Source organism: Plasmodium inui, assembly GCF_000524495.1.
Source record: "Plasmodium inui San Antonio 1 unplaced genomic scaffold supercont1.8, whole genome shotgun sequence".
Taxonomy (NCBI): Eukaryota; Apicomplexa; class Aconoidasida; order Haemosporida; family Plasmodiidae; genus Plasmodium; species Plasmodium inui.
This window is the reverse complement of record NW_008481842.1, coordinates 537,751-565,638: the sequence shown is the minus strand read 5'-3', so window position 1 is coordinate 565,638 and position 27,888 is coordinate 537,751. Positions and strand designations below refer to the sequence as shown.

Below are 27,888 nucleotides of genomic sequence, written 5' to 3'. Positions count from 1 at the left end.
AAAAAAAAAAGATTCATAAACAACTTCAAGATCACAATTGGTATACTAATACAGCCAGTGAGAACCAGCCAGGCGGCGGGCACAGCTCCCTTTCCTTTACATACTCCTCCCACCACAAGTGGTACTTTTTTTCATGTAAAAGTTGACTGTGCATGTATATAATCGTGTACATATGTTTATGCCGATGTATATATGAATACTTATTCACAAATACTTATATGTTATGCATGTCCTTGTACATAAGTGCATCTCCATCTACTTGTGCATACGTGCTAGATTGCAAGTTGATAAAAAAGAGCATTGTGCACGACTGAACGGCATAAATGAACTCTCACCAATTTACTGTATCTTTGATTTAATACGCGTACCGAAGAGATCATTTATTGCAAAAAAAAAAAAATTCTGCACGTTGTATACGCGACCGTAGATAAAACGTATGTGTTTACGCTCGCTCTTACGTTCGCCCGTGCCTTCGTGGCTTATGTATACAAAGCATATGTAAGAGTACCATACCGTGAACATCTGTACATGTTCTTTTTTTTTCTTTTCTTTTTTTTGAAAACCCTTGTGCTTTCCTTTCATACTTACTTGTTCAGGTTTCTACGCATATGCTTATCCGTAACTTCCTCACAAGCATCGATATGTGATATACGCAAATGCGCCTACGCGTGAGAACATGTACACGTGCGTACATACAAGTACATGTACCTGCATAGGTATTCGCACGTACGTACCTCTGTGTATACGGTAAGGCAACCTTTGCTACATATGAGCAGCCGCCTATACATATGCGTTCTCGCATCAACGCGTAACTGCATAGCGTGTAGTGACATTCTTGCGCATTAGTAGTATGTGCTTACATTAGTACACGTACCCGAAGCGTCCCCGCCTCCTCTACCATCAGCTCTGATGCTTCGCATACATGTACTAATAGTTTCTATAAGCATATGCCACACCTACACTTTTTCGCACACCGCCTTTTCTTGTCACTCGTTTGTGTATGTGTATCTCCTCCTTCACGCAGTACATGTAGCAGCAGATCTCAAGGCCACTTTCATTCTATGTTACGTTAAGCGTGGAAGCGTTTACCAAACCGCAAGTGGCGACGTGTTCGATGCCATGTGCATACAAATGAGCGCAAACGCGTCTGTGCATGTGGAAGTATATCTCATTTCATGCACAATATGTACAACATATGTGCTAATGAATTGGGCTAGTATACAACTCGTAGTGCATGTTTTGTTTCATTATTACCGCACTGTAGTGGTGAACATGCCCATGCTCATATGTCCCTGCGTATAAACGGGTACATGCGGCGTGCAACCCATGGTCTTTTTTTTTTTCTTTTTTTTTATTCATCTCGGTGTGCAGATGTACAGCGTGTATGCATATGGCACGCACATACAAAAAGAGTACAACTGTGGATTCTTGAATTTATAAATTTGTACATAGACGAATATACACCTGTATGAATTTGTGCATATATACATAACCTACACGTGGGTAAAGCCATTCGCGCTCCTCACACCGAGGTGAATTGAGGATTACCTATGCCTACGTTGTCCACAGGATAAATTGAACCGGCAGATTAAATCCATCTATGAGTGTGAAGCCCATACGTGTTGTGTATACATCTTCATATTGATACATACGCACAATCGACACGTATGTGTACTCGTGTGTATATGCTCAACTGAATGCATCATTTGTGGCATTACATATACTCTCAGTTAATTTCTTCACTTTAAAAATTTATCTTATAAATTCATGTTTTGTAAAAAAAGAGAAAATAAACGAAAAAAGAAAAAAAAAAGGGGAAATCCCTTTTTGCTAAATTAAAACGAATTAAACAAATTAAAGCAAAGTAAATTAAGTGTATTTTACTTTATTTTTATTTATTTTATATACTTTTATTTTATTTATTTTTTTTTTTAATATGTTCGCAAGAGTATTAAAAAGAGGAAAATTTGAAAAATTCATTTAAGCGGGAGATTCAGAAGAATGCGCATGTATTGTATGCATATATTATAAATATATGTTATGTATGTCATATATGCTATTATGTATGTATTGCATTTATGCATCATTTGTTCGTTTGTTTCTTTACTTGTTTTCCGTTTATTTCTTTGCTTTTTCATTTATTTGTTTCTCTTTTCCTGTACGTATATATACGTTATTCTTCGCACCAGTTTTAAGTGTCCAAATTATCGTTCATTTAAGATTAAGACTTTTTTTTTTTTTTTTGCGTACACCCTCTGTGCACTTACCGCTTTGTAGTTACATACGTACATATATAAAGTGCGCATATTGCACGTCTGCATAAACATATACATATAAAGTAGGGATACATGTACGTTTACAACACTATGCGTTGTTGTTTCCATCGTTTTTTTTAATTTCTTCACCCACCGCTCGCCACGTTCGCATCTATATGACGCGTTATACAAAAATAAACAAATGAATATATAAAACAACACAGTGTTGTATAAAATACCGTACAAGCAACGCGTTACTTTTTTTTTTTCTTCTCCCCTTTTTTTTTGTGTATTTATATATGTATAAAAATACATGCCGCGAAATAAGCTGTACAAAACATACCCAACATTGTAAGCAAAAACTGCATGTATATCTTGTACACTCACGCGTGGTCCTGTAAATAAGGGGCAATATGGGCACATAAGTAGGTGCGTATGGATGTATATATGAATAAATATGTATATATATGTATTTTTATATATATTTATATATATAGATGTATATGCCTTTCTACCATACGTGGTTACATTGCATGACGAATCTCCCCCGCCCTTGTATGTACGGCGTTGCTGCCGTACGTGGTAACATATGCGCATAAGCGTTTGCGTATATACGCTTGAGACGGTTACCCTCTGCACCACGTGGTTGCCGTATAACTTATTACATTATAATACTGCCTTGCACTGTATACCTTGCATTAAATTGTATACATATTCGCATCTTATTCTTTACCTACTCCTTGCATATCCCTATGCCGACACTTTACCCATACCTATATGTATATCGTACCATTGCAACACCTACACTGCCATTGAAGGAAACGAATGGTATACTGCACTAACTTCATGCGAGATGAAGAGGAAATAGTTGTTGTCCCGTTTATACATGTAATAGATTTTTTAGATTAATTATAAAAAAAATTCTATTCTATACATTTAAAATTGCTTTGCTCATTTTTTCATTTTATTAAATTAAAAAAAATTCATTCTAAATTTGAAAAAATTAATTAAAAAAAAAAGTAATATTAATTAAATCGAGCTTTTTTTTTAGATGTATTATTTATTTATTACCTTTTTAAATTTTAGAGAATTATTTTATATCTCATTTTATTCTTATGAATGTGGCATGTATTAAAGATACAATTTTACTTATCATTTTATATTCCATTCGCGACTATTATTCGTGTATATATATAATATATATTATGTATACATTCTTTTTTTGCTACTTTATGTAAACTAAACTAAGATAAAGTGAACTGAATTGGATTGAACTCTTTTATTTACTTCTACCTGTTTTTTTTTATCTCCTTTTTGCATATTTATTTACCCATTTTTTTATCCCCTTTTTTTTGCGTTTTATTTGCATTTCTTTTACCCTTTTTTTTCCTTATCCTTTTTTTTTCACCTATTTTTTACCGTCGCTTTACCCAATTTTACATTTGGAGTAGCGTTTAATACAGACCACGAGGAGGATTCACGAAATGAAATTTGTGTCCCTAGAGAAACACAAACGTGTTTGCGCATTTTCCTATTTGCCTGTTCGCGTATATATACATATACCTGCACTATACAGATGCAGATGCGATCAGATGTAGGCATATAACCTAAGCATACGCCAGTGCAATGTGGGCATAATCTATGTACATGTAGTTAAGCCCTCGTTGATTGAACGTTTCCATGCATAACACTTAGCGTTTCTCGTTTAAATTTATCGCTTAGCGCATACTATACGGTGCATGGCATAATACGTCACACGGTATATAATATGACATGTAGAATAATCTAGTACAGCAAGAATTGTAATTTATTTTCATCTACATTTGTTCCATTGCGCCCTCTCGGTTATGTACATGTTGGTTTATATATATGCGTCCTTATTTGCCACCCCCGGTGCGCATATATATATATGCCTACAGCATATGTGGATACATCGTACAAATATTTTTACAACATTTTTTATTTTTTGCGTCCGTATGTTTTCCTCTTTTTTTTCTCTTTATTTAATAAATTCATTGGCAGAGGTATTATTTTACTACATGTTTCATATTTTTGTAACCCATTCTATACAATTTTAAGAGCAGTTTTTATATATATATTTTTATCACCTTTTTACGGCTTTTTTTTCAATTTTTTCCTATTTTTTTATTGTTCTTTTTCTAACTTTTTTTTATTGTCCCCTTTATAACTTTTTTTATTTTTTTTTTTATAGTATTTTTTATAGTCCTTTTTATCGTTTTTTATAATTCATATGTAAGTTTTTTTTACAGTTTGTTTATAGTTCCTTTTAGGGTTCTTTTTGTAGTCTTTTTTGTAGTCCTTTTTGTACCTCCTTTTTCACTTGTTTTTGAGCTTTTTGTAGTTCCCTTTTTCAGTCCTCCTTTTCTAGATCTTTTTGTGGTTCCTCACATAGTTCGTTTTTATAGCGCCTCCCACATACCCCTATTTCTTTGGTCTTTTTTTTTTTTTTTTTTGCAGTCTTTTTTATAGTCTTTCAAAAAACTATTGCCCATCGTGCATAAGTACATACATTTGTATATATATAATGCCGCAGTAGTAATAGTGTTTAATTTAAGTCTTTTTTTTTTTTTGTTTTTTTATCGCATTTATGTAATTTTTTCTTCCTATTCTTCTGCATATATCACCATCTGTTTCGTAATTCTTGAATCTTTTTTGTAACTCCGGAGGCCGAATTGCTCTGCCTGCGCGTAATTCCCTGCGTTTTTTTCCTACATACACATATACGTGGAAAGACACGTTCGTGGAGACGCAGACGGGAGCAAAGGCAACCCGCCCTAGACAGACCCATAGATAACCGCACAGCTAGACACAGCACGACCATCCACGTTCTTGGTTTCCCTGCGTCAGCTTCTATATTATGACGTTTACATAAATCGACGAAGTGGAGAATCCGTAGGGCGGTGAATCACTAGATCATTAGACAACGCCTTTGATACATCGCTAGAGAGAAGACTCGAACTAACCGTTAGATAAGCAAACCAGGGAAGAAATAAAAAAAAAAAAGAAAAAAATGAAGAAAGATTTAAGTAAAAGACCAGTCAGAGCGAGAAGAAAGAAAACTATGAATTCGTTGTATTATAACAGCGATTACAGTAATGACTTAAACAGCGAAGAGTCCAAAGGTGAAATGAGTTTTCTAAAAGGAGATGAAGCGTCAGACGGATTTGAAACGTCAGGGAGGAGTAAAACAAAGGAGCAGAGAAAATATCATGACATGTATAACCACAACCAAAGGGTGGGAAACAACCCAATGATGAATGACCTCAGTGTAAATGCGCTCATATCGCATGAGAATAAAAAAAATGACTTCTTTGATGATAGTAACAACTTAAAAGATTCAAGTGACAATGAAAAAAGAATTAAAATAAGAAACCACCGGGCGCAAAACGAAGAAATTTTGAACATAAAAAATGAAATAAAAATGGAGCATAATGGAAGTAACAACTCACTTAGGGGAGATAAAGGGAAGAGCTACAACCCCCGTGCAAATGCTTCGAGCAAAACGAATTGTAATCGGGCCAAGCATTTATCCAATAATAATGAGAATAATTATGCCAAAATGGCAGAAAAATTACCTCACGTAGTTGGTGTTCGATTTGACAAGTCACAGAACAGATGGCTATCCGGCATTTGTATTAATGGAAGGTGCATCAATAGATACTTTCCTGTTTATAAGTATGGGTTCGAGGAGGCCAGGAGACTAGCCATACAACACAGGAAAAATTTCGAAACGGCCAATTTGGGTCACTTGAAGAAGCAGCAAGGCGAATCGAAAACGTCCCACCTGAATCTTCTGAACATCAATTCGCAAATACCAAATGGATTTAAAGGTACACGAAGTGGGCCCCCCGCCACTCTGTTGTGCGAGCATGTTGTTGCACCAGTGTGTAGTTGCATCAGCCTGTAGTTGTACCAGCCTGTAGTTGCACCCCCGTTATGTATGCGTGACGTCCCTTATATGGTTACACATTTCTCTCCTTATCTCTCCACCTCTCTTCAGATATCCAAGGGAAAAACAAACTGATCTTCAAGTATCTGTCATACGACTCCATACAAAAGGAGTGGGTAGTCACGTATGACTACGACAACAAGGTCCTTGTCAACAAATTCCCAGTAGACATTTATGGATACAATAACGCGTACGAAATGGCCGTTCAGTGCATCAACAAGTTGACCGTCTGCAATCAGGACGAAATGTGTAAAAATGTCAACCAGGATGGCAGCCAGAGTGCCAGCCACAGTGTCAGCCAGAGTGCCAGCGCCGGCCAAATTGCAAAAATGTTCAAAGGCGAGAGTATGAAAGGACTAATTGGGTTAGAAAATGAACTGAGCGAACAAGGTGGCGTTGTTTCTTCGTCCTTCGCACAACGTAAAGAAAAAACAAATAAACTGTTTAAACTAGCGAACAAGCTATTAACGACCCCCATTGACAGTGAAGAAATGAATGGGCTAATTTCTCATCCAGAAAATGATAGATACAACGGGGGTAGTAAACATTTCGTTGGAGGAGAGTACAGTAATAACACGTACAGTGAATACCTTTCTGAAAAGAAGCAGAAAGTGGGACTACCAGATTCGGATGTAGGGAATCCTCGTTCGGACAAAAACACTCACCCAAATGAATATAACAGTTTTTACAAAAATGAAACATCGTTTTTGAGTAACGATTTTCATTACCTTAACAGTGCCGCAAAGCAGATAAACTCCGCGAACAGCGCGATTGAAAATGATGAGGATAATGATTTATTGGAGGGTCTCAAAGGCTTAGCCCCCCGTGCATATGGAGCAAGTAACAACAACAGTGGGAATGATAGCAGTAGTACTCATTTCAAGCCCGACTTGTACAACGAATCAAGTTACGCAGCAGTGAATGCCTCCAGTTTTCCCCTCGTAGAGGACGATGAAATTATTGGAAACGTTTTTGACAGTCATAAAAATATTCTTACAAACAATAGTAGTAGTTGTAGTAATATACGAGGCAAAAACAGCAACGCACAATCAAGTTTGGCCTACTTGAGTAGTATGAAAAAACACAGTGATGACAACAATGCCAAGATATTGCACCTTCTGAACACGAGCCTTATAAACGAGGAAGACCAAAATTCTTATCACCTTTTGAACAACGTACTTAAACATGGAAAATTGAATAAGAAATCCATCGACAGTGATAGCAACACGGTCAATCATACGTTGGATGAGGAGGAAAATGAAAAAAGGACAGTAGGAGTAGTCAAATGGAACCATCTAATGAAAAACCAGGAGTATGAAGCGATAAACAATAATGTCGACTATAGCAATAATAGCCACAACGTGAATAACGCATGTAGTAGTAGTAAGAAGAATAATCCCTTTCAAGGGAGTACCAGTGAAGGCATAACGAATCCGCAAATTCTTGAGGCCTTCTTAAAATTGAACAACGGAAAGGGTGGAGGATTAGACTCCTCCATAAATTTGGACGAAAGTGACCAACCGAGGGAAGACAAACATGTGTCAAGTGAATCACGACACTATGGTGAGGATACCGGAGAGGAGGGAAGCCACAGCGACGAAAACGAGCTTAGCAACCGGGGGGAGGAAAACCACGCCTTTGGCCAATTTTTCCACAGAGACAGAGAAACAGAAGCACGAGGACGTGCCAACAATGATGAGGAGAATTTCCAAAATGAAGTAGGAAAAAAGCACAAAATGAATCCACATTTAAATTACGAAAATCTGCTCCACTTTAACAGAATGATAAAAAAAATGATGAACAAGAATAATAATAATAATAGCAATAACAATAGTAATAGTAATTATAATAATGCTGAAAATCATGAGAAAATTATTAAACGAATTAACACTTTACTGAATATGAGTGCTGCCTCTGTGGGGGATAAAGCGACTGAAAACGTAACGAATGCGAACAGGGAAAATGAACAGAGCAGTTATGGTGCTTCCACCATGAATGAACTGCAAAGTTTAATCAAAAGGAACTTGGAAGAGTCTATCAATTATGACGATTATATCACAGTGAAGGACGAACAAGACGATGATGCGATGAATGGTGACGCGGAACGGGGGGACGATACCACTCCTCTAAATCATTTCGAAAGTGAAAACCACGTGCACGTTTCTCCGGATGATATTGCTACTTATCATACGAGCAGGAATGGAGACGTCGTAACGAATAAGCCAAGCAGTGACGAAGAGGCAAACGTAGTTATTCAGAAGGAGGGAAAATCGGATGGAGAAAACTCCCCAGATCAGGATACACAAAAGACGGAAGGGGAATGCCCAGAGAAAAATGTGGAAAATTTAACCGACCAAAATGAAGAGAACAACATTACGCCAAAGGATGCCATAACAACAACGCAGAAGGAGGATAACTCAACGGAAAGAAACCAACTGGAGGAAGAAAAAACAAACCAAGAGGAGGAAAAAAGAACAGACCAAGTGGAGGAAGAAAAAACAAAGCAAAACATCGAATGTAACGAAATTGCTCTCATGTTTTACCCATGGAAAAAAGGCATACAGTGGAACGAACAAAGAAATATGTGGGTATGCAAATTATGGGACGAAAGCGGAAACGAAATTACAAAGCATGTCTACGTAAAGAACAAAGAGGGCGTAGAAATTGGTTATAACTACTGCTCAAAGATGAGAATGAATTCATTTTCTTTTTACTTAAGCACTGAATTGAAGAAGTTCCCTCCAATTGAAGAAATTTCGTATGACCTGCAAACCCTCTGCTTTGTGGTGAACTACAAAGATGAGGAAAGGAAGAGGTACTCATTCGAAGGGGGAATATGCAGGGCGTTCCAGGATGCCGTGGAGTATTTGAATAAACGAAAGGGAGAGGAAAACGACGCAGCAGAACATGCAGAAAAGGGTGGCGAACAGCTTGACGGTGGTGCTGATCGCGGTGATGGGGAGGGCCAAACTGGAGCGGAGGAGCAGACGGAGGCTAATAGCCAAGTGGAGGCGAATAACCAGATGGACGTCAACAAGCAGACAGATGAAAATGGCGAAACGGATGGTAACAAACAGACAGGTGAAGATAACCAAACGGATGGCACCACCAAAGCGGACGCCAACCAAGGCCCTCACAACATTGCCGACTTTGTCCAGGACGAAAGGAACCACGCCCAGCTAGACGACACCTTCAAAGAATTGAACTACTTCGACTACAGTAAGAAATTACCAACCAGTAACACCTGCGAGCAGACCAGGGTAGCCTACAACTTGAAACCCTGGGTAAAAGGAATAATTTGGGAAGAGAAAATGAAAAAGTGGGTTGTGTTCTTTAAAGACATAAATAAAAACCTTCGAATCAGCTTCTTCAATCCATGTGACTATAATAACGATGTTATTCTGTCCTATAAAAAATGCTGTGAGTATTTTCTTCAAATTAAAAAATCAAACAACTTTGACGAAAATAAGGAGGATTTTTCTGAGTCCATTCGAGACTTCATTAACAATTTTGAATTTGACAACACCACCAGTGAGAATCACCTGAATGAAGATAACAATGAGGAGGATGAAGATGACGATGAAGGTGGTGCCGGGGCAGATCTGATTCAAGCCAACCAAAGGAAAAGTGTAGATTATTATGGTAAAGATAAGGGCCACCTAAATTTCGGGGACTATACCCAGGTGAATAGTAACTACCTCAGTAAGATAAGTGATATGCTGGTTTCCATGCGAAAGGAAAAGAACAGTGGTAGTGGCAATACGGGCATTGAACATTATGACGATGCTGAGGAGGAGGATTCAGTTTATAGGCAGCATTTTCTAAATGGAGGAAAGATGGCTGAGAAAAGAAAATTCATCATGATGAGCAGCGGAAGTGACAGTAACAATCTGCCCTATACAGACCCAGGGAAGTTAATAAAGCTGGAGTTATCCAACGATGAGGTTCTTCACTCTTCTCAGAATGGGAACGACATAAAGGGGAACAATGATGCGGCGCTGCTTCACGCCCATAAGTACGCACCAAATCTAACCGATCGGAAGGGCAATGCGAAAGGCGACTTGCTGTTTATGCAGAATAGCGAATTTTTTAACCACATGAGTCAGGGCAATTGTATTGATAATGAAAATGAGAAGACGAGGAAGAGGAGAAAGGGTAGCAAACGAATCATCGGAAAGGGAAAACATGGTATTGGAGACAACGCACACAATTCTGCTGCAGGGAGCGATAACACGGAAAGTGACGATGACAACCAAAGTAACATCAACAGTGCAAATGGCAGAAACAGCCACGAACGGAATGATGCAAACCGAAATAGCAACAATGGTACTGTACGAAAGAGACTCCTGGACAGCAAAACATATTTTGACCTCCATGAAAATAGCCACCTACTTAACGGAAGTAATGACCACCTCTTGAATGACGAAGATGGAAGTTACAAAATGGACTACTCCGGATCGGAGATGCAGAAGAAGGGAAGTCTAACGAATGAATATGATTATAACAGCACCTCCGACACGAACAACAACCACAGCAATGCTTATCAGGAGGATGGCACGGCAACCGCGACTAGGAGCACCAACTTCACCTTGAGGGGAAGGGGAATAAAAAACGAAGCGAATTATGACTCGAATTTTCTAGGAGGGAATGGCATCGACTCCAATAGTGACATAGTGATGAATGGCAACAACGCGAATAGTAGTCACCTAAATTTGTTGAAGGAACACCAAGGAGTTGTAGCAGGAGCAGACCTTGCCACTATGCTAGAATATGTTAGAAATAATGCCGATAATGCGACTGCAGGTAGTAATACTACTACGACTAGTACCACCATGAACACGGACTTGACCCATAATAATAGCAATAGTAATAATCATAACGGCAGAGGGGGAGGCCTGCGCAATTATGAAAAGTACGCTTCCAACATGGAGAATAGATCCATTAACAAAAGCAATGAGAAGCTAGATTGCCTTATTGACAACAACATAAATGTGAGATTGCCCAAAAGTGAAATTCTAAATCAAGCCGCGAGCTTGCCAAAGCTGCAAGGAATGTTCTTTGACAAAAGAAGAAATTACTGGACCGTCAGTGTCTGCGGGTTCAGGAAATCTTTTGGAGTTCGAACGAGAGGCGTGTACCAAGCATACAAATTAGCTGCCGAGTTTCGTAACCGCATCTTAGAAACAAACAAAGGGAAATGCTATCCTCAGAAAAGCTCAAGTATGTCTAGCAACTACAAATATAATGTAAAAAATACCAACAGTAATGGACTGCTTAAAGAGGAAAAAGGAAATTTTGCACATGAGTCCGCTGTTCCCACTATGGAGGAGAGTTTAAAAAAGAAAACCATGTCCTTATGTACCATGGGCAGTGGTAATAACGATAAGGATCTCCTTCCCGGTGGAGACCCACGAGGTGTTGTAACAGGCATGGTAAGTGGTGCCTTTGGCGAAAAGGGAAACAACAACCTTGGATTCGTTACCTCCAACATTTATGACTACCTTTGGGATAAGAAGTCGAACGAAACTGGAGTCGTAGCCGGAAGTGGTGGCGCGTGCGCAACCAAAAGTAGTTGCAGTGCAGTTTGTGGTGCAGTCTGCACAGGAATGTGCACCGCAATTGGGGGAAGCACAATTTCCGGCGGAGGTTGCAGTGGAGCTTGCGGTGAAATCTGCTCAGGAAACTTCAGTCGAGGTAAGAAGGAGATAAGGAACAACAGCAGCACGAACGGCGTAAGCTACGACGAAAACGTTGCCAATTTCGAGGATGATAAAACGACCCCGAATGGAAAGACTAATAAGTGCAATGGTGAAAAGAGGCTCGGAGGAAATTACTGCCCATCCAAGAATGAAAATGGGATAATGTCCATGATGACGGATTCGAGTTTAATGCACTTGTTAAACGAAGGCACAGGAGCTGCGGCAACCTTAGCCGGAGCAGAGGCATTGCTCAAAGAGAAAAAAAATAGCGAATTGAAGAAAGCAAACGGACATAATGTGTCCTGTAGCAATAGCGCCATAAGCAACAGCGGTGGAAACCCAGCCAACTATTCCCCAACACATATATACGAAGTGGAAAATATTAACAGTAGTCAGGATTATTACGTGAAGGGGGAGGACGGCAAAAGTGATTTGAACAAATCAGAAGATTATAAAAATGGCAAGAGCAACAGTTCTAGCAGCCATGTGAGTCCAAGCATAAATTTGATAAAAACTGGCATTAACAGCGATGATGGGAACAAGACGGGAAATGTGAGCTTTGCTGGACTGGACAGCGACGATGGCCCAAACGGCCCAAACAACGGCAGCGGCATTGGAAGTGGCATCGGAAGCGGAAATGCAAGGGGCGCTGGCGAGGGTAACAACAATCTACACAAAATATCAACCACGTTCGGCGAACAGTTCACACGTGAGGAGCCGTACGGAAAAAATGTCACCCATAACGACTACGACACGCATGCACAGAACAGTAAAGCGCTGACCGAAGTAGAGCTGCTAAATAAATTGATATCTACCAACATCGACGAAAACTTGTGCTTTTCTTATTCAAATAATATGGCTTACCCAGGAGACGAGAACTATGAACATGGAAAAGAAGACCTATACAAAACGTACAACTTCGATGGGGAGACTAAGTCCTTCAATTTTAGCGGACTCCTGAACGAAACTGTTGAGGAAAGAGACATCCGAATAAACAAAGAGGTACACAAATGCAAATTTGTCGAAGGGCTCATATATGACGAAGCGAACAAGTGCTTTCGAATTAAAATTAATGGGTATAGGAAGGCTTACTCAGTTATAAGGCGCGGTGTTAAGGAGGCGTACAAATTGAGCATCGAGGCTATCCAACAGATTCGCAGGCAGGCACAGGTGGGAGGACTAGGCGGCCTCGGTATCGGCCTGAGCGGCAGCAGCCCAAGCAGTGGAAATTTGATCGGTGGAAATTTCATGGGGGGAAACCTGAACAACACGTCCGAGCAGGGACAAATAAACTCCAACAACTTAACCCACTTTTACAACTCCAGCCCCGAAAATTCCAGACACAGCTCGCTCTACAACTATCAGCACAAGAACAAGCAAGAAACGCAAAACGATTTCGCAGATGGCATGTTTGAAAACGCCCCCGATGTAAACAATAATAATGGCCCTACCCAAGTGGACTCGAACAGAGACGATTGCCTGGGCGAAACGAAAAAGGTAATAATCATCTCCCATGAGGTGTATATCCCTCGATCCGCTGCTCCATACATGCATGATTCGTTCATTTGTGCATACCGCCGGGGGGGGGTTACCAACCTGGTATGCTTTTATTTATGCGTGTGGCAACCACGTAATCGCCTCCCTCTACATTTTATGATATATTTTACATTTTTTTTTTCATTTCCCGATGTGGTGCCAAATGTGTACGTTTGAACCGATATACTCGCAAGGAAAGCGCTCACTCTTTATATTTTCCCCCTCTTATTCTTCCCTCGCTCTTCGCATTGTAGATCCCAAGTGAGAATAACGACTCCTTCCCAACACTCAACATTGACGACAAGTATTATGAGCTTCTGAAAACGGCCATCATCATTTGCCTGAATGACATTTTAATGAATTCCATCCCGAAGTTGTTTAATATATACAGAAACATCAGCTCCTCGACGAACGTAAAAATTGAAGATGTGTTAAATAACGAGAAGAAGAGAAAGGAGCAGTCCATTAAGTACCACATAGAATACACCCAGAATTCCATTGGTGTCTCATCCCTTATTCCTTACCTTCGATTGTTCAGTATGGAGATTTTAAACAACGTTCTGCCGTCAACCCAGTCCCTCGAAATTCAGAGGCAGATTATCCACTCCCTCGATTTGCAGGCCTACAACACATCCTACTGAGTGTCGGCAGCGCGAGGTCACCCAACGCGCGAAAATCCACCGTAACGAAAAAAAAAAAGAAAAAAAGGGGCCCCCTACCTACACATATATATATAGTATAATTAAATCGACGCTCCGCCACATGCGGATTTTTTTCTCCTTTTTTTTTGCTCTAACGTTAAGCAGTTAATATTTTCACGTTATATATATTACATGTATATAAAAGTATTGATTTTTTTTTTTTATAATTAATGTGTATATCATTCTGTTGATATTCCATCGTTGTATTCTTCTAAATTGCATATCTATGGTTCCTTTTTTTTTATTATTTCCCCATTCTTTCATTTTTTAATTTTTTTGTAACTCTTACCTTTGCCTGTGTTTTCAAAGCCCAGGAACTAGCGTATGTTTCTAACATATCTCGCTGGGCATGCAGACGCAGAGGGCATAAAAGAAAACTTTATATAAATAAAGGCTCCAAAATGCTTTTTTGTTAAATTCTCTCATACACGTCTTCGCGCCTTTGCGTTTAAGAAGGGTTTTATACGTGCGATTAACCAGCTCGTTTGTAAGTGCGATAAGGATGTCTTCCGTTCAACTGCGCAAAGCGCATATATGGAATGGTGATGCATAAAGTAGGGGAGAGGAGGAGATGGCTGTTTAGCAGGGAAAAGAATGACAAGCTTACCCCCACAAAAAAGAACAAAATGTGGTGTGGTATGGAGTGGCGACGCTTGGCAAAATGTCCACCACGAATGATACGCAAGTGGACCATTTTAACCATTTTGCGCTGCTTTCCGAACGACGAATAAATGCACTCTGAGTTAGAAAAAAAAATGACACCCAGGAGCTGGGTAACTCTTTTTTTCCTCTTTTTTCCTTTTTTTTTTTCTGTTGCCGTTTTTGCAAAAATGACTGCGCTAATTTGAAATTGCAACGGGGGAAAGCTTATTTTAAATGGTGACATGAAGTAAAGCAACCAATTTTATTTGGTTCCACCAGGGCGAGTCACACGTCATTGAAGGCTCCTTTTTTATTTAAAAAAATTCAGTAGTCCATCTAAAAAATTCACGCCGTTTTTTCCCTTGCGTTCACCGTGCACTCAAGCGGGGGGGGTTCCAGAGGATGGAAAGAAAAAAATATCGTCAATATGGCCAACATAGCCCATAGTGCCAATATTTCCAATATAGCGAAGTTACACAGAAGGTAAATGCTACGCAGAAAAGAGAATGCAGAAACGTAGTTGCCCAAATTGATTGCCTTAACGTGTGAGTACTTTTCCACCGCGCGCATTACGGAAGGATAAGCCTCAGATGGTAGTAGACTCCCGTGGGCCAGTGCCCCCAGCCGATGTCGTCATAGAGTTACTCCAAATGAAATTCAGTTCGAGTCAAGTGAGAGGTTACCCCCGTGCATGGGAGAGCCACCCTGTGAAAGTGACGCCCCCTGCTGAAGTGTTACTCACCAGACAGGGCACCATGCAAGGTGACGCAAAGCTCAGTTAAGCTGAGTAAAACAGAATAAAGCCGCATAAAGCCAGAATACGTGCATAAACCCCCCAATACCGTCGTAGCAATACCTGATTAAAAGCGCTAATACCTCCGAATACCCGCCTGCTGCCACGAAGCAGCCTCACCTGAGGAAAAGGCCACCCAAATGGAACCCACTAGAGTTCACCCCGTGCTGAGCATCCTGGGGAGCAAGTATAAACCCTTCCATGAGAACTTGTCCAGTAGGACGCACATAATTCTACTCCCCGAAGCAAACACCCTGGTAAATATCCGCATAGATATAGATTTTATGAAAAGACATATATGCTGCAAGAGCCACTTAAAAAATGTATACATAAATTTGGCCGGGCAGTCCATCGAAATGGACGCGAAGTATGTTTGCACAGGGTACGGATTTGAGGAGAATAGGATCTGCGAAATTTTGAAAATAGAAACGAATGCCAATTATAGATTTTTGAAAATTATTTTTATTAACATTCCATTGGGAGGAGGATACGACGATAGTGCACGCGTCAGTTATATTAATGATGAAGATGGGCCAGCCGATGGACAGGCCGATGGGCAGGTGAATCACCAGTTCAGTAATCCCGCGGGGGGGCAACCGAATGCGATGAAATGCAAACACGAGGTAACGCAATTTTTTAACAAAAACGGAAACTGCCGCGAATTTCTATACACACAACTTTTGCAATTTTCCCACTCGTACATTATCGTCAAGGGGTTCGAAAACTGTATTGGAAAAAAAATCATCAATATGGTAGAGGACACACTGAAATTACAAAGCAACGCAAATGAGAAGACCTTTAAAAGTGACATAAAGATGCCACTAATCAAGTATATCTATTCCTATCTGTATAACATTATATGGAAAGAGCTAACTAAAAATTGCCAACAAATAGAACACAGGGTTCAAGAAAAAATGAATTACCTGAGGAAGGACATTAGCGGATTCTTAAAGAAGTTAAATCTAGGAAGCATCAGCCTATTCCAAGTGGAAACGACTGCCTTTCACGTCAAGCAGGTTAGGAACACCGGGCCGGCAAAAAATAAATGAACGAACGAGCGAGCAGATAAATATGAGACGGTGCATATTTCAACGCTTGAGACGCCGACCTGTGTACACCACTCTCTGCATGTTCATTTGCTGCATCGTTTGTACATCCTGCGCATGCGCAATTATATAATTGCACCATTTGCGCACCTTCACGATTACTCCCGTGTGTGCCCCTCCTCCGCAGATTGAAAAGTGCAACAACCCAATCGACAAAATATACATCCTAGATAACATCAGCAAAATAATATGCGAAATCATTTCATGCACAAATGAGAACCTGAAGAGACAAAACTTAGCAATTTACGACATTAACAGTGACAGCCTGATTTCAATTCTCGTGGCAGCAATTTCGTTTGGTCAAATACAAAACATAATTAGCCACTCCATTCACTTGCACATGTATATAGATAACTTAAAGGCGTCCGAAAAAATTGATAAATTATCATTTGTCTTCACGATATTTCACTCTTCAATTATCTACCTCTGCGATATGAAGGAGGGATAGCTGTGCACTTTCTGGTGGCAGTCCACCGCGCTGAGCCATATACAGAGGAGGATGCGTAGTGTGGATTTTCCATCTGTAGTTTCGCCCCATTTGACTCCGTTTGACTTTTTTTTTTTTCTTTTCTTAAAACCGTTTATATCTACATTTGCTCGGACTTTGACTCATTAGATGCACCTGCTGTGCAAAACACTTAAAAAAAAAAAAAAAAAAACTTTTGTTCACCCCTTTGAAAGGACAGCATCGAGACTTTTTCCCTTTCCTAAATTTACAAATGAACAGATCACCCCGGCATACACACGTACATTCTGTGCATGTGAGAACAGCCCAGGTTTAAACGCCCATGGCTGAATATGGATACACACAGTGCATGCATGCGATTATGCTTTCCGCCGTGTGGCCGATCTCCTTTAAACCAAAAATGGCACAATGTATATTTCAACAATTTTATATTACAAGTTTGGGGTAAAATTAAGGAAAAAAATAGGTGAAAAGGAGCCAAAAAAGTAAAAAAAGCGAAAAGAGAGAAAAGAGCGAAATGAAATAACTGAGTGACTGAATAACAGAAAAATGTAGATGACACGGCAGTATGTTGTAATTAACCCCACTTCCACAGGGCAAAGAATTTGATAGAATGAAATAAAATAATGAATAGAATAAGGAATAAAATGATAAATCAAATCGGGAATAAGAAAAAAATGAGGAAAAATAAAAAAATGATCGCTGAAGAGAGTGCATCCTAATTTATGTAATCATTCAAACAAATGTGTAAGTCTCATAATTTGCTGTTATGAAATGAGAAGAAACTTCTCTTATCTGTTTAATATCAAACTCTGTCATTCTTTGTGATTTTTTTTGTTTCTTTTTCTCTCTCATTGAACGCAGAAGGCATGTTTTTTCTGTCTTTACAAATAAAGCATTAAGTGTGCTATTTATGTGTGTGTATATGCATGCCTATGGCGTAAAGAGTTTGGAAAGGTAAAAAAAAAAAAAAAAAAAAACAGTGGGATTACATTCCTTCAGTATTATATAACTCTCTTGTGTCACCCGTCTCCCTATGATTCTGTTGTCCTATCGTCCTCTCCTGTTCTTTTTTTCTTCTGTTTTATCTTACTCCCGCTTGTGTTTCATTCGCTGAAATACATTAACCTTCAGCAGTAACGTCATCAAGGGAAGAGTGGATCACTTGAGCTTATGCATAAGCATCTCCACTGTATGCACGTTTTTAGATGCAAATGGTGATAAACACATAAATAAGAAAAAACATGTAAAAGGAGATTTCTGAAAATTGCCTTGGTACATAAATGCGTTCCAGTGTGAGCAGTTGGGGTCACGCACAGATGAAGAAAAAAAACAAAAGAAATTACACTTTCCAGTAAAGTGTGGTATAAAAAAATGTTATTTTATTTTATTATTTTTTTTTTTTTTCTATTTTTTGTAACACTTTTCCATTTAACGCGCATATGCTGAGAACCGAAGTTTTGATCAACTTCTTGGTGAAATATCGTGCGCACTTGTATAGAATCATCCCCATATGGTTAAGAAGCAGGTGTCATCATTTATTTGTTTTTTTTTTAAATTACTCACATGGTACACCTTTGTATACATGGCATGTGCGTCTATGTATACTTTTGAATGTGAGTACAGATTTATCAGTTAATTCTTGTTCCTTGTTTGCTTTTTGTTTTTTTTGCAAAATCAGAACAGCCGTTTGGTGCATGCGTCCTGTTTAGCCATCACAAAGTATCATTCCCATCATACAAAAATGAAAAACGAGGCGAAGGAGAGGGAGATAATATGCTGACGTGTGGGTTTGTCCCAGGAACTCCCAGCGTCTTCCTCTTGCCTATCAGCGCCCATGCGTTGAAGAACATACACAAACATACACAAACACACACAACACACGTACACATTGTATGCATATGTGCACGTGTATATCAGTTTACTTATAATTTCTCATCTTGGAGTAAAAAATAAAGAAAAAAATAAATGATTCCTGGGGGTGTGAATCGGGGAGTCATCATCACCCGCTACGCAGTTGTACCGCTTCGCCCCTTCACCGACTGTATACACTTCCCCACTTCGTCACTCAGGAAGACTCTCCTCCTCCGCTATATTCTTCATCGACGTCTTGATACTGAACTTGTTAAAAATGTCCAGGGCACTGTTTATCTCGCACAAGACATTATTAAAGTAGCTGAACATGTGGGAAGTGATCATGGAGGATTTATTTTGTGCATAAAGGCTTATTAAATTTTGTAGCATTTCATCGCTTAAGTTATCATTTACGTCAAAATTCTTATTACCAAACAAGTCATCATTTAGTAGATCCATGGTTCCATGCGCATGCCCAACGTTGAGTTTGTTCATGTGGTTACCATCATTACTACTGCTACTACTACTGCTGGTCCTCCTTCCCCCGTGTTGATAAAAATCACTTGCCATTAATTCCTTTCCATTTAGGTGGGCAGCATCCTTCACTTCGTGGCTAGTAAAACCCACATTGGAATTGGTTTTGTCGCTGTTTCTGTTGTTGCTGTTCTGATTGCTGCTCTTCATATCCTCCTTCCGGGGTAACAATATGTCTTCATTTATCTGTATCAGGCGGGACAAATCGAATCCTAGATAATGTACGTTCATGTTATTATACCCATCATCATTCATCGGCGGAGAGGCCATGCCTTTGTTGCCTTGATAAATGGCGCTCAGAAGATTCTCCTCCTTTCCTACCTCCGTTATCTCTCCTGATCCACGCAACAACACATTGCACATGTCACTTTCGCCCCTTCCCCGTTGATACGCCTCGCTCACCTCTTTCGATTCAGTCAGCTGCCGAAAGTGGTTTATTTCTTCCAACTCGTTTATTCCAGGGAAATTTCCTCCCTTCCCACAAAAGTCCATCTTGTGATGGGAGACTTCTTTCTTTCCCTTGTTATGGTTTGCCAAACTTTTGTCTTTGTTCAGGTAGGAGAAAAACGTGTTGTTTGGGTGTTCTATTATGTTACTACTCTGTACTGGGAAGGCGTGACAGAAGCTGGAGAAGTACGAATTGGCCTCGTCCCTCTCGTCAATAACTCCCCCGCTAGAGTTGAAGCTGCTCGGGGGGAAATTGCTGGAGGGGAAGCCACTCCTGGAGAAGACACATGCGGAGAAGCTATCCTCCATGAAGCCGTTTGCGCTGAAATTACTCCCCTTCGCAACACTTGCGTTCTGGACGTCCCCCTTGCGGAAACTTTTCGCGGAACCAATGCTATCATGACGACAAGTGGTGTCCTCTTCCATGGTGCTCGACTCGCTCCACAGGCTAGGCACCTTATCATGCACTACTTCGTGGACCACCTTGCTACCCAACCCCCCATTCACCTCTAATGCTCCTGGAAATCCATTCGAACGCACGTTTACCTCTTCCATATCTGAATTAATAGAAATTTTTGGGATGTTGTCAAGAGTCTCATCAAGCGATTGAAACGAATTCGATGCTACATCTCCATGGGGGTTATTATCTAATAGAAAATTGGGCAGAAACTGCATGTACTCCTTCTTCTGCTTGGACAAACTCATATTGCTCATATCATCAGGGAAATTGTCCTGCCCCTTTTTGTACGAATTCTGTCGGCTACTACTGCACATGTTGCTGCTTTCTTCTACTCGATTGACATAATCTGTAAGCACCGTGTTGTTGGTTGTTTCGCTAGGTGCGTTTATGAGTTCGGAAAAGTCCTCTGAACAGGCATAATGGTTCGCATTCGCGCGCTCCATCATATCCCCACTCGTGAAACCAAAGCTGACGGTTTCCTTAATGTCATACAAATCACCGTCATTCTCCGTTAAAAAGTACGAGGATGTTTCCATCGGGTTTAGAAAAGGGACGTGGTGATTCCCCCCGGGGCTTCCTCCTGGGCCATTATTCAGATGTAAAGTGCTCTGATTTAATATATCCTCCGTACTTATCGGCAAACATCCACTGGGGGCAATTTTCTTGCCTTTCCATTTTGCCGCATTTAACAGTTTGGTTCTTAGTTTTTTCTCTTCTTTATTCTCAGGGAATCGAACTTCCAGCGGTTTGTGAGCCCCCGACAAAATAATTTTATTATTTAAATTTTTGATCGCGTTGACTGCTTCCTGCATATTATAAAAGGTGACGAATCCCGAGCCCCTGGACTTGCTCCTCCTATCTTTTAATATGATCAAAGAGTCGCACTTGCCAAAATTACTGAAGAGGTTATGCATATCCTTTTCCGTGGTGATCGGGGCAAGGTTTCCGAAAAATAATTTTATGACAGACTCTTCATTCTCGTTCTCGATTCCGTTTTCGATTCCATTCTCGATTACGTTCTCGATTACTTTCTCGATTCCTTTTTCTATTCCGTTTTCCATTCCATTATCGATTCCGTTATCCACCCCGTTCCAGATCCTGTTCTTTTCAGTCTGCTGGTGATTATTCCCGCGGATACCACTCTCACCAACGCTGCCGCTAATGTGCCCCCCATGCACGCCGTTGGGAATGCCATCTTTTAGAGAAACCATATCGTATGTGCTGAACATGCTTGGATTCGAACGCTTGGCGGCTTTTCCCGGGATAATGCTAGTACTAACATTACTGTTATTGTTCATGTCCGTGTCATTCCCATTACTGAGGCTACAGCTGTTCGAGTTAAAAACGATGCTTACATCAGCGATGTTAACGCTCTTGGTTTTATTCATCTCATTTGCGCGTCTCATCTCGCTCCTATTTTGATAATAATTTTCTTCCCTTTTTAGCGTAAATTCATTCACCAGGGTACTGATCGTCTCGTTTTCTTCCTCCTGCCCATTGTTATCGGTATGCACCGTCGTGCTTCCTACATTCCCCTGGACTGAAGTATTTCCAAAATCTGCATGCGTCGATCCACTTTCAAAATCAGCATGGGTACCTGCACTGTGGTTGTTTTGGCCACCTGCATACCCGTTGCAATTGTGGTACATCAGGGGTGGCGCGACAATGACACCGTTTGGTAACCTTGCGCCATGGGGAGAATATCGGTCTCCTGCCCTTCCTCCTAAAAGGGAAGAAGTGTATTCCATTTTCTCCATATGCACATCCATGCCTAAAACTTCGTCATTAAAGTTGTTGCCTAGATAGTCCTTACGAGGAAAAATATACGGACTAGCAACCTCATCGAGGGAAAACTCGTTCATATTACTTTCATTGTAATAATGGTTCTTCATGTAGTTCGTGCTGGAAGCTAAATCCCTATTTTCAGCAAAATGAAAATATTTTTTTTTGTTTGTCATTAATTCCTTGGTGCCAAAATTTGGGTGCATGCGAAATTCGAACGAGCCTTCTCTCTTCATTTTGTTGCTATATCCCTCATTCTTAAAAAACTCCTTTTTTTCTTCACAAGTTTCCATATTTTCAATGGTAAAATAATCATCATACATTATATTATTTTCATACACCTTGTCATTAATATCGGTGGTTAGGAACATCTCCGAGTTATTTTTTCTTTGGTCCACGTTTGGGTAGAAGTGTCTCCGGCTGTTATTCAGGTGAAAGTTGTCTTTCAGGTGATTGTACTTTTTGAACTTGTTTGGGTCGTTTTCCAATAGGCGAAAGTTGTCCGCGTCCTTTTTTACGCTCATTCTTCTCTGGAACCCGGGTATGTGGTTTTTTACTTCGTATCTATGCGGGTGGTTGCCATGGTGGATGCCACTCAAGATTCCATTGTGCATGCCGCCACCTACGGGACCAATGTTCATGCTAGTACTGCTGTTGTTGCTGTTGCTGTCAAGGGCAACCCCAGCACTGTTGGCATGTGAGTTGGGGAAAAATCCACTACCCTTGAAATGGTCGCCAGATGACCCCCTTTCCATTTTCGCATTTTCCAAAATTTTCTGCTTAATAAAATGTGCAATGTTTTCATGTTCACTTTTTCTTATGTTTTCATACTCTCCCTTTTTTGTCTTTTCCTGTTCACCCTTTTTTACCTTTTCATGTTCTCCTTTTTTCCCCTTTTCGTTTACTTTTGCATTGTCGCCTTCATTCGCCTTTTCGTCGTCTTTCGTCTTTTCTCCCTCTTTCGCTTTTTCGCTCTCCTTCCTTTCTTCTCCTTCCTTATGCTTCAATTCTTCTTTGCCCCTTTCCTTTTCCTTTGCTTTTTTCTTCTTTATATCCTCCCCCTTTGTAGGAAGCAAACCGGGGGGCTTGCTTCCCATGCTGCCAAACTCGTTGGAGGTAAAAGCACTAAATTTAACGTCCTCCATAGTGTCACTGCTTTTCACTAAATCGTACGGATGGCTATTCATACTGCTACTTCGCACATAACCTAACTTATCCTCATTTGAAAACATAAAATTATCTAAATTTCGTGTGACTTCGTTATCTCCCTGTTCGAGAGGAGTGTTACTTCTTTGTTGAGACAAGAAAAATTCATGTTTTACTAAATTTTGTTTTTCTTTTAATAATAATGCTTCGTTTATTCGATCCATATCTTCATTGTTCATTTCGCTTTTCTTCAAATAGTTAATCGGACGCTGATGTTGGTTATTATTATCACTTAACTCGTTCGAATAGTTGCCATGAAAAAATTGCGATGATGGAGGAGGATCTGTTTCGAGATTCCCTTTTGAACTCTCTGCACGGTGGCTGTTCATGCTCCTGGGATGGTTCAAATGACCAAAATGGTTCACACTGATGCTGCCTGGATTGCTGGCGTTGTTGGGATAGCTCACACTGTTCACTCCACTGTGATTTCTTGCATGGCCAAGATTTTTCATACTTCTGCAGTTGGTTGAGTGGCCAATACTGCTCTTCCCGCTTTGCCCTGTTTGATCTCTAAGGCCACTCTCTTCGTTGTTCCTCCTACCGCTACTGCTATTACTACTGCAATGTGCAAACTTGTTCAGGCTCCTACTGTCCTTGATGTCAGAGTCATTTTTACGACTATAGGAAAAGTTCTTTTTGTTACTCTGATTTTCCATACTTTTTAAGCAGAATTTATTAGTCTTACTTCCTGGCAAAATTCGCTCATCAATATTTCTGCATACCTTCACCGAATTCGCATTAAGTGTTTTCGTTATTTCTCGGTGTATGTACTTTCTCGACTCCTCGAAATTTTCATGATCACTATTATTATTCCTGTCAATGAATTTTTTAAAATTGGGGTAGTTTAAAAAATCATCATGCATGTTGTCACTTGAGTTGTTATCTTTTGTATCGTAATAAGTAATGCCGTTCATTTTTTCGACCCTTTGCCGTGCAGTAATTAATAACGGTGGGGGTATTCGGGGCAGAAAAATAAAAAGAAGAAAGAAGTAATGATATTAAAGAAAGAAGTAATAATATTAAAGAAAGAATTAATAATATTAAAAAAAGAAGTAATAATATTAAAAAAAAAAGAAGTAATAATATTAAAAAAAAAAGTAATAATAATATTAAAAAAAAAAAGTTATAATATTAAAGAAAGAACTTAGAAAAATACAAATGAATAACAAATAACTATATGAATATTACAGAATTACCAAAAAACACAAATACATCTTATGAAAAAAAAAAAAAAGAAAACTAGGGCACAAGAAGCGGGGTAAGGGGCAAAAATAAAGAACGTCAAAATAGAGCATGTATATTTAGGGAAAATAAGAAATTGACAAACTAAAATAGAAAAGAAAAAGAAAACAAAAATGAAAAATAAAAAAAATAAAATTTTTACTGCTTGCGTGCAGGTCTACTTAATATGAAGTGCCAATTTGTGCATGCTTATACTAATTTGCTCTTTTTTCTTGTCCTTTTTTTCTTTTTTAAATGTAACTCACAATTAAAAAGAAGTAATTTATTCAGTTGTTTCATTGATATAAAGCCTTTTTTTTTTCTTCTTCTCTCTTTTTCGCCTTTTTTTTTTATCTAAAAATATGCATTAGTAAAGTCCCCCCCCTTTTTTTTTAGTTTCGCCCTATCCCCGACGCGTTCACAATTTCGAAGGGTATTTTCTGGAAACAAATTCCAACCCGCTTCTTAGCATCCATGTAATAATATAATAACTCAAATAATGCAAATGTCGCTCTGGAGAAATTACTAGCAAATGCACTTCCTCTGGGGGGAGAAACGACCCACATGCATGCGCGTACAAATAAGCACGCACGCACCCGTGTAAGTATTTGTGCTCATGTATGTACAAATAAATTTACGCATTAGAGCATTTACACAGTTGTAAAAGCTTGCATATGCAGGGCCACACGCATGCACATTGGTACGTTCATGCAGTGGTATATCCGTTCAGTGGAACATCCATGCAGTGGAACATCCATGCAGTGGAACATCCATGCAGTGGAACATCTATGCAGTGTCACATTCATACATTCGTTTACATGTTCATTTGAGCTCTCGCACGTTTCTGCCTTTACAGGTACACATGAATACACGTATGCATACGATTATACGAATGTGTGCGTGTGGTGTCACGGTAGATGAATACAATTAATATGTACAATTTTACATACTCTTTTTTTTTTTTTTAAACTCTTTTCCGACTCCCTTTTCTATATACATACACGTAACATAACTTGCTTGTGGGGAATTTAGTGGGAATTCAAAATATAAAAAAAAATAAGCACAAGGAGAAGCATGCACGCACAGGGGTATACGCAAGAACGAAGATACATATACATACATATATACATACGTACATGCGTACAGACATATATATACACACATATATATATACACATGCGTACACATATTCATATGCATATCCTCACAAGAGCAGATTTCCATGTACACGTTTTCAAGGCGCACCTTGGAGAGAGTACATTGTGTAATGCACGGGCGATAAGGCACGTGATCAAAAATTCGAAAAGCTATAAAATTATTCTAAGAATTGCATAATAACCCTAAAAAGAATAAAATTTTACGAAAATTGTGAAATGGCTAGAACTAGTACTCAAGAATGACAAATGGGTTAGGTATAGCTCGAAATGGTTAAAAATGACATGAACTGGATCGAAATAACACAAATAGGATCGAAAAGGATGCGAAATGGTTGGGGGTAGAGGAAAACGACTCAGGGTAATGTAAAATGATTAGAAACAGTGAGAAATGGTTAAAAAAAAGAAACGCATGAGTTAGTAACAAAACTAATGGGTTGGTAAGGAAACGTATAGGTTAAATACAAAGCGAAATGGCGAAAAGAACAGGAAATGATGCCATTATATAAGCACGCGTGCAAAGCGATGCTAATATGTGAGCATACAAAGGGGACGCTCATATAGCACTAAACGTAAGAAATAAAGCGAAAATGAACGGGAATAATGCAAAACGATGCGAACCGTCGAGACACCGTGATAGGCACCATATCCAGTGTTAAATGTTGCATGGAAAACAAACGATCTTACATACGAATGATCTGAAAACGATTATGGATCATGGTGATGGAAAATGCAGAAAATACATCTAGCATACGGGATGTACGCACCACCAACGCATGCGTGCATTTGTAAATGTGTTCACTCTTCCGCGAAACACGAAAAATTAAAAACTAAGTAATGACTATGGAAAACAAGGGTGAGTCACAACATTATCGTTAATTAAGGAAAACTGTATGGGGGAAAAAATCCGTGACGAGGTTCCCAAAAAATTTCTCGAACAATTTTGTGAAACACTTATGAAAAAATTGGAAACGCAATTCGCCAATAAAGTAGCTAAGCAATTTGCCAACAAAGTGGAAGCGCAGATCGTAGACGAGTTGTCACGACAGTTCGTTAACAAATTGGAAAAAGAATATGATATAACAAATTGGTAAATGACTTCTGTGTCAAGCTGACAAAGCATTTCCCTAACAAATTGGGAGAAAAAATTAAGGCCACGTAACAAATGCAGTGACACCATGTCATATAAATGTTCCTCTCTCTCTACATAAACTTCAGTTCTTGGAGGAAATTATGAACTCATTTTTCATTAACTCGTTTTTCATTAAACTTTGGGAATGCATTTATGTTTGGCAAAAAATTGCATGTATCGAATGTAAACAATATGTTCTCTCTTGACAAGCATAACAAACAACATATATAAACAACCCAGAAGAGAGGAAAAAAAAACATTTATTTGTGTTAACCATAAAAAAATATACTGCAAGTATCATAGGCACTCTACAGAATTTTTCAAATAAAACTCACAGAATGCTTAATGAAAAAAAAAAAAAAATTAAGATGTACACAAATAAAACACCTATCGAAAATGAAAGTTTAAAAATGTAAAACAAAAGGAGGGAAAATTGAAAAGAGCAAAAAGGTAAACGAAAAGGTCAACCAAAACATGAACCATAGCGTGAACCAAAAAGAAAGCCAAAAAAAGAAAAAAAATTATACACATACATAAAACATGCGCACTCTGGTTTTCACTCGGCGCATCCACCTTAGCATCAACTGCAGAGATGCCTTTTAAAGCCTGGTAAACTTCTCTTCTTTCGCACATACATGAACCACTTTTTATAGGGGCTTGTACATGACGTGTATTCACTTATGCGCATATCTACCAAAGCACGCATGTAAAAATGCATACATGCACAAGTTCATGCACGTTTCTGTCAACATACATACGAACAAGCTAGTTTATGTGCTGGGGGAAATACGCACCGGGCAATATAAGTAAATGTCAATATATATACAAAGCGATATGCGCGGAGGAAAATACGTGTGCAGGTCGATGCACGTAGGAACGAAAACGAAAGCGAGCTAATACATATGCTGGCTAATTTACGCAAGAGCTCAT

At 39.3% G+C, this 27,888-nt stretch overlaps 3 protein-coding genes across 3 annotated transcripts; 2 read left to right on the top strand and 1 right to left on the bottom strand.

Annotated features, from left to right (window-relative positions):
- Nucleotides 1–5,286: 5,286 nt before the first annotated feature.
- C922_02391 (hypothetical protein) lies at nucleotides 5,287–14,101 on the top strand (the record flags this gene model as incomplete). The annotated part of the gene is made up of 3 exons (XM_008817990.1): nucleotides 5,287–6,106; nucleotides 6,277–13,421; nucleotides 13,715–14,101. The coding sequence occupies 3 exons, from the start codon at nucleotides 5,287–5,289 to the stop codon at nucleotides 14,099–14,101; spliced, it is 8,352 nt and encodes a 2,783-aa protein (XP_008816212.1).
- A 1,635-nt stretch (nucleotides 14,102–15,736) lies between these two features.
- Nucleotides 15,737–17,150, top strand: C922_02390 (hypothetical protein; the record flags this gene model as incomplete). The annotated part of the gene is made up of 2 exons (XM_008817989.1): nucleotides 15,737–16,612; nucleotides 16,830–17,150. The coding sequence occupies 2 exons, from the start codon at nucleotides 15,737–15,739 to the stop codon at nucleotides 17,148–17,150; spliced, it is 1,197 nt and encodes a 398-aa protein (XP_008816211.1).
- Nucleotides 17,151–19,232: 2,082 nt separating this feature from the next.
- C922_02389 (hypothetical protein) lies at nucleotides 19,233–24,365 on the bottom strand (the record flags this gene model as incomplete). Its single annotated transcript, XM_008817988.1, has 1 exon — nucleotides 19,233–24,365. The coding sequence occupies one exon, from the start codon at nucleotides 24,363–24,365 to the stop codon at nucleotides 19,233–19,235; it is 5,133 nt and encodes a 1,710-aa protein (XP_008816210.1).
- Nucleotides 24,366–27,888: the final 3,523 nt, after the last annotated feature.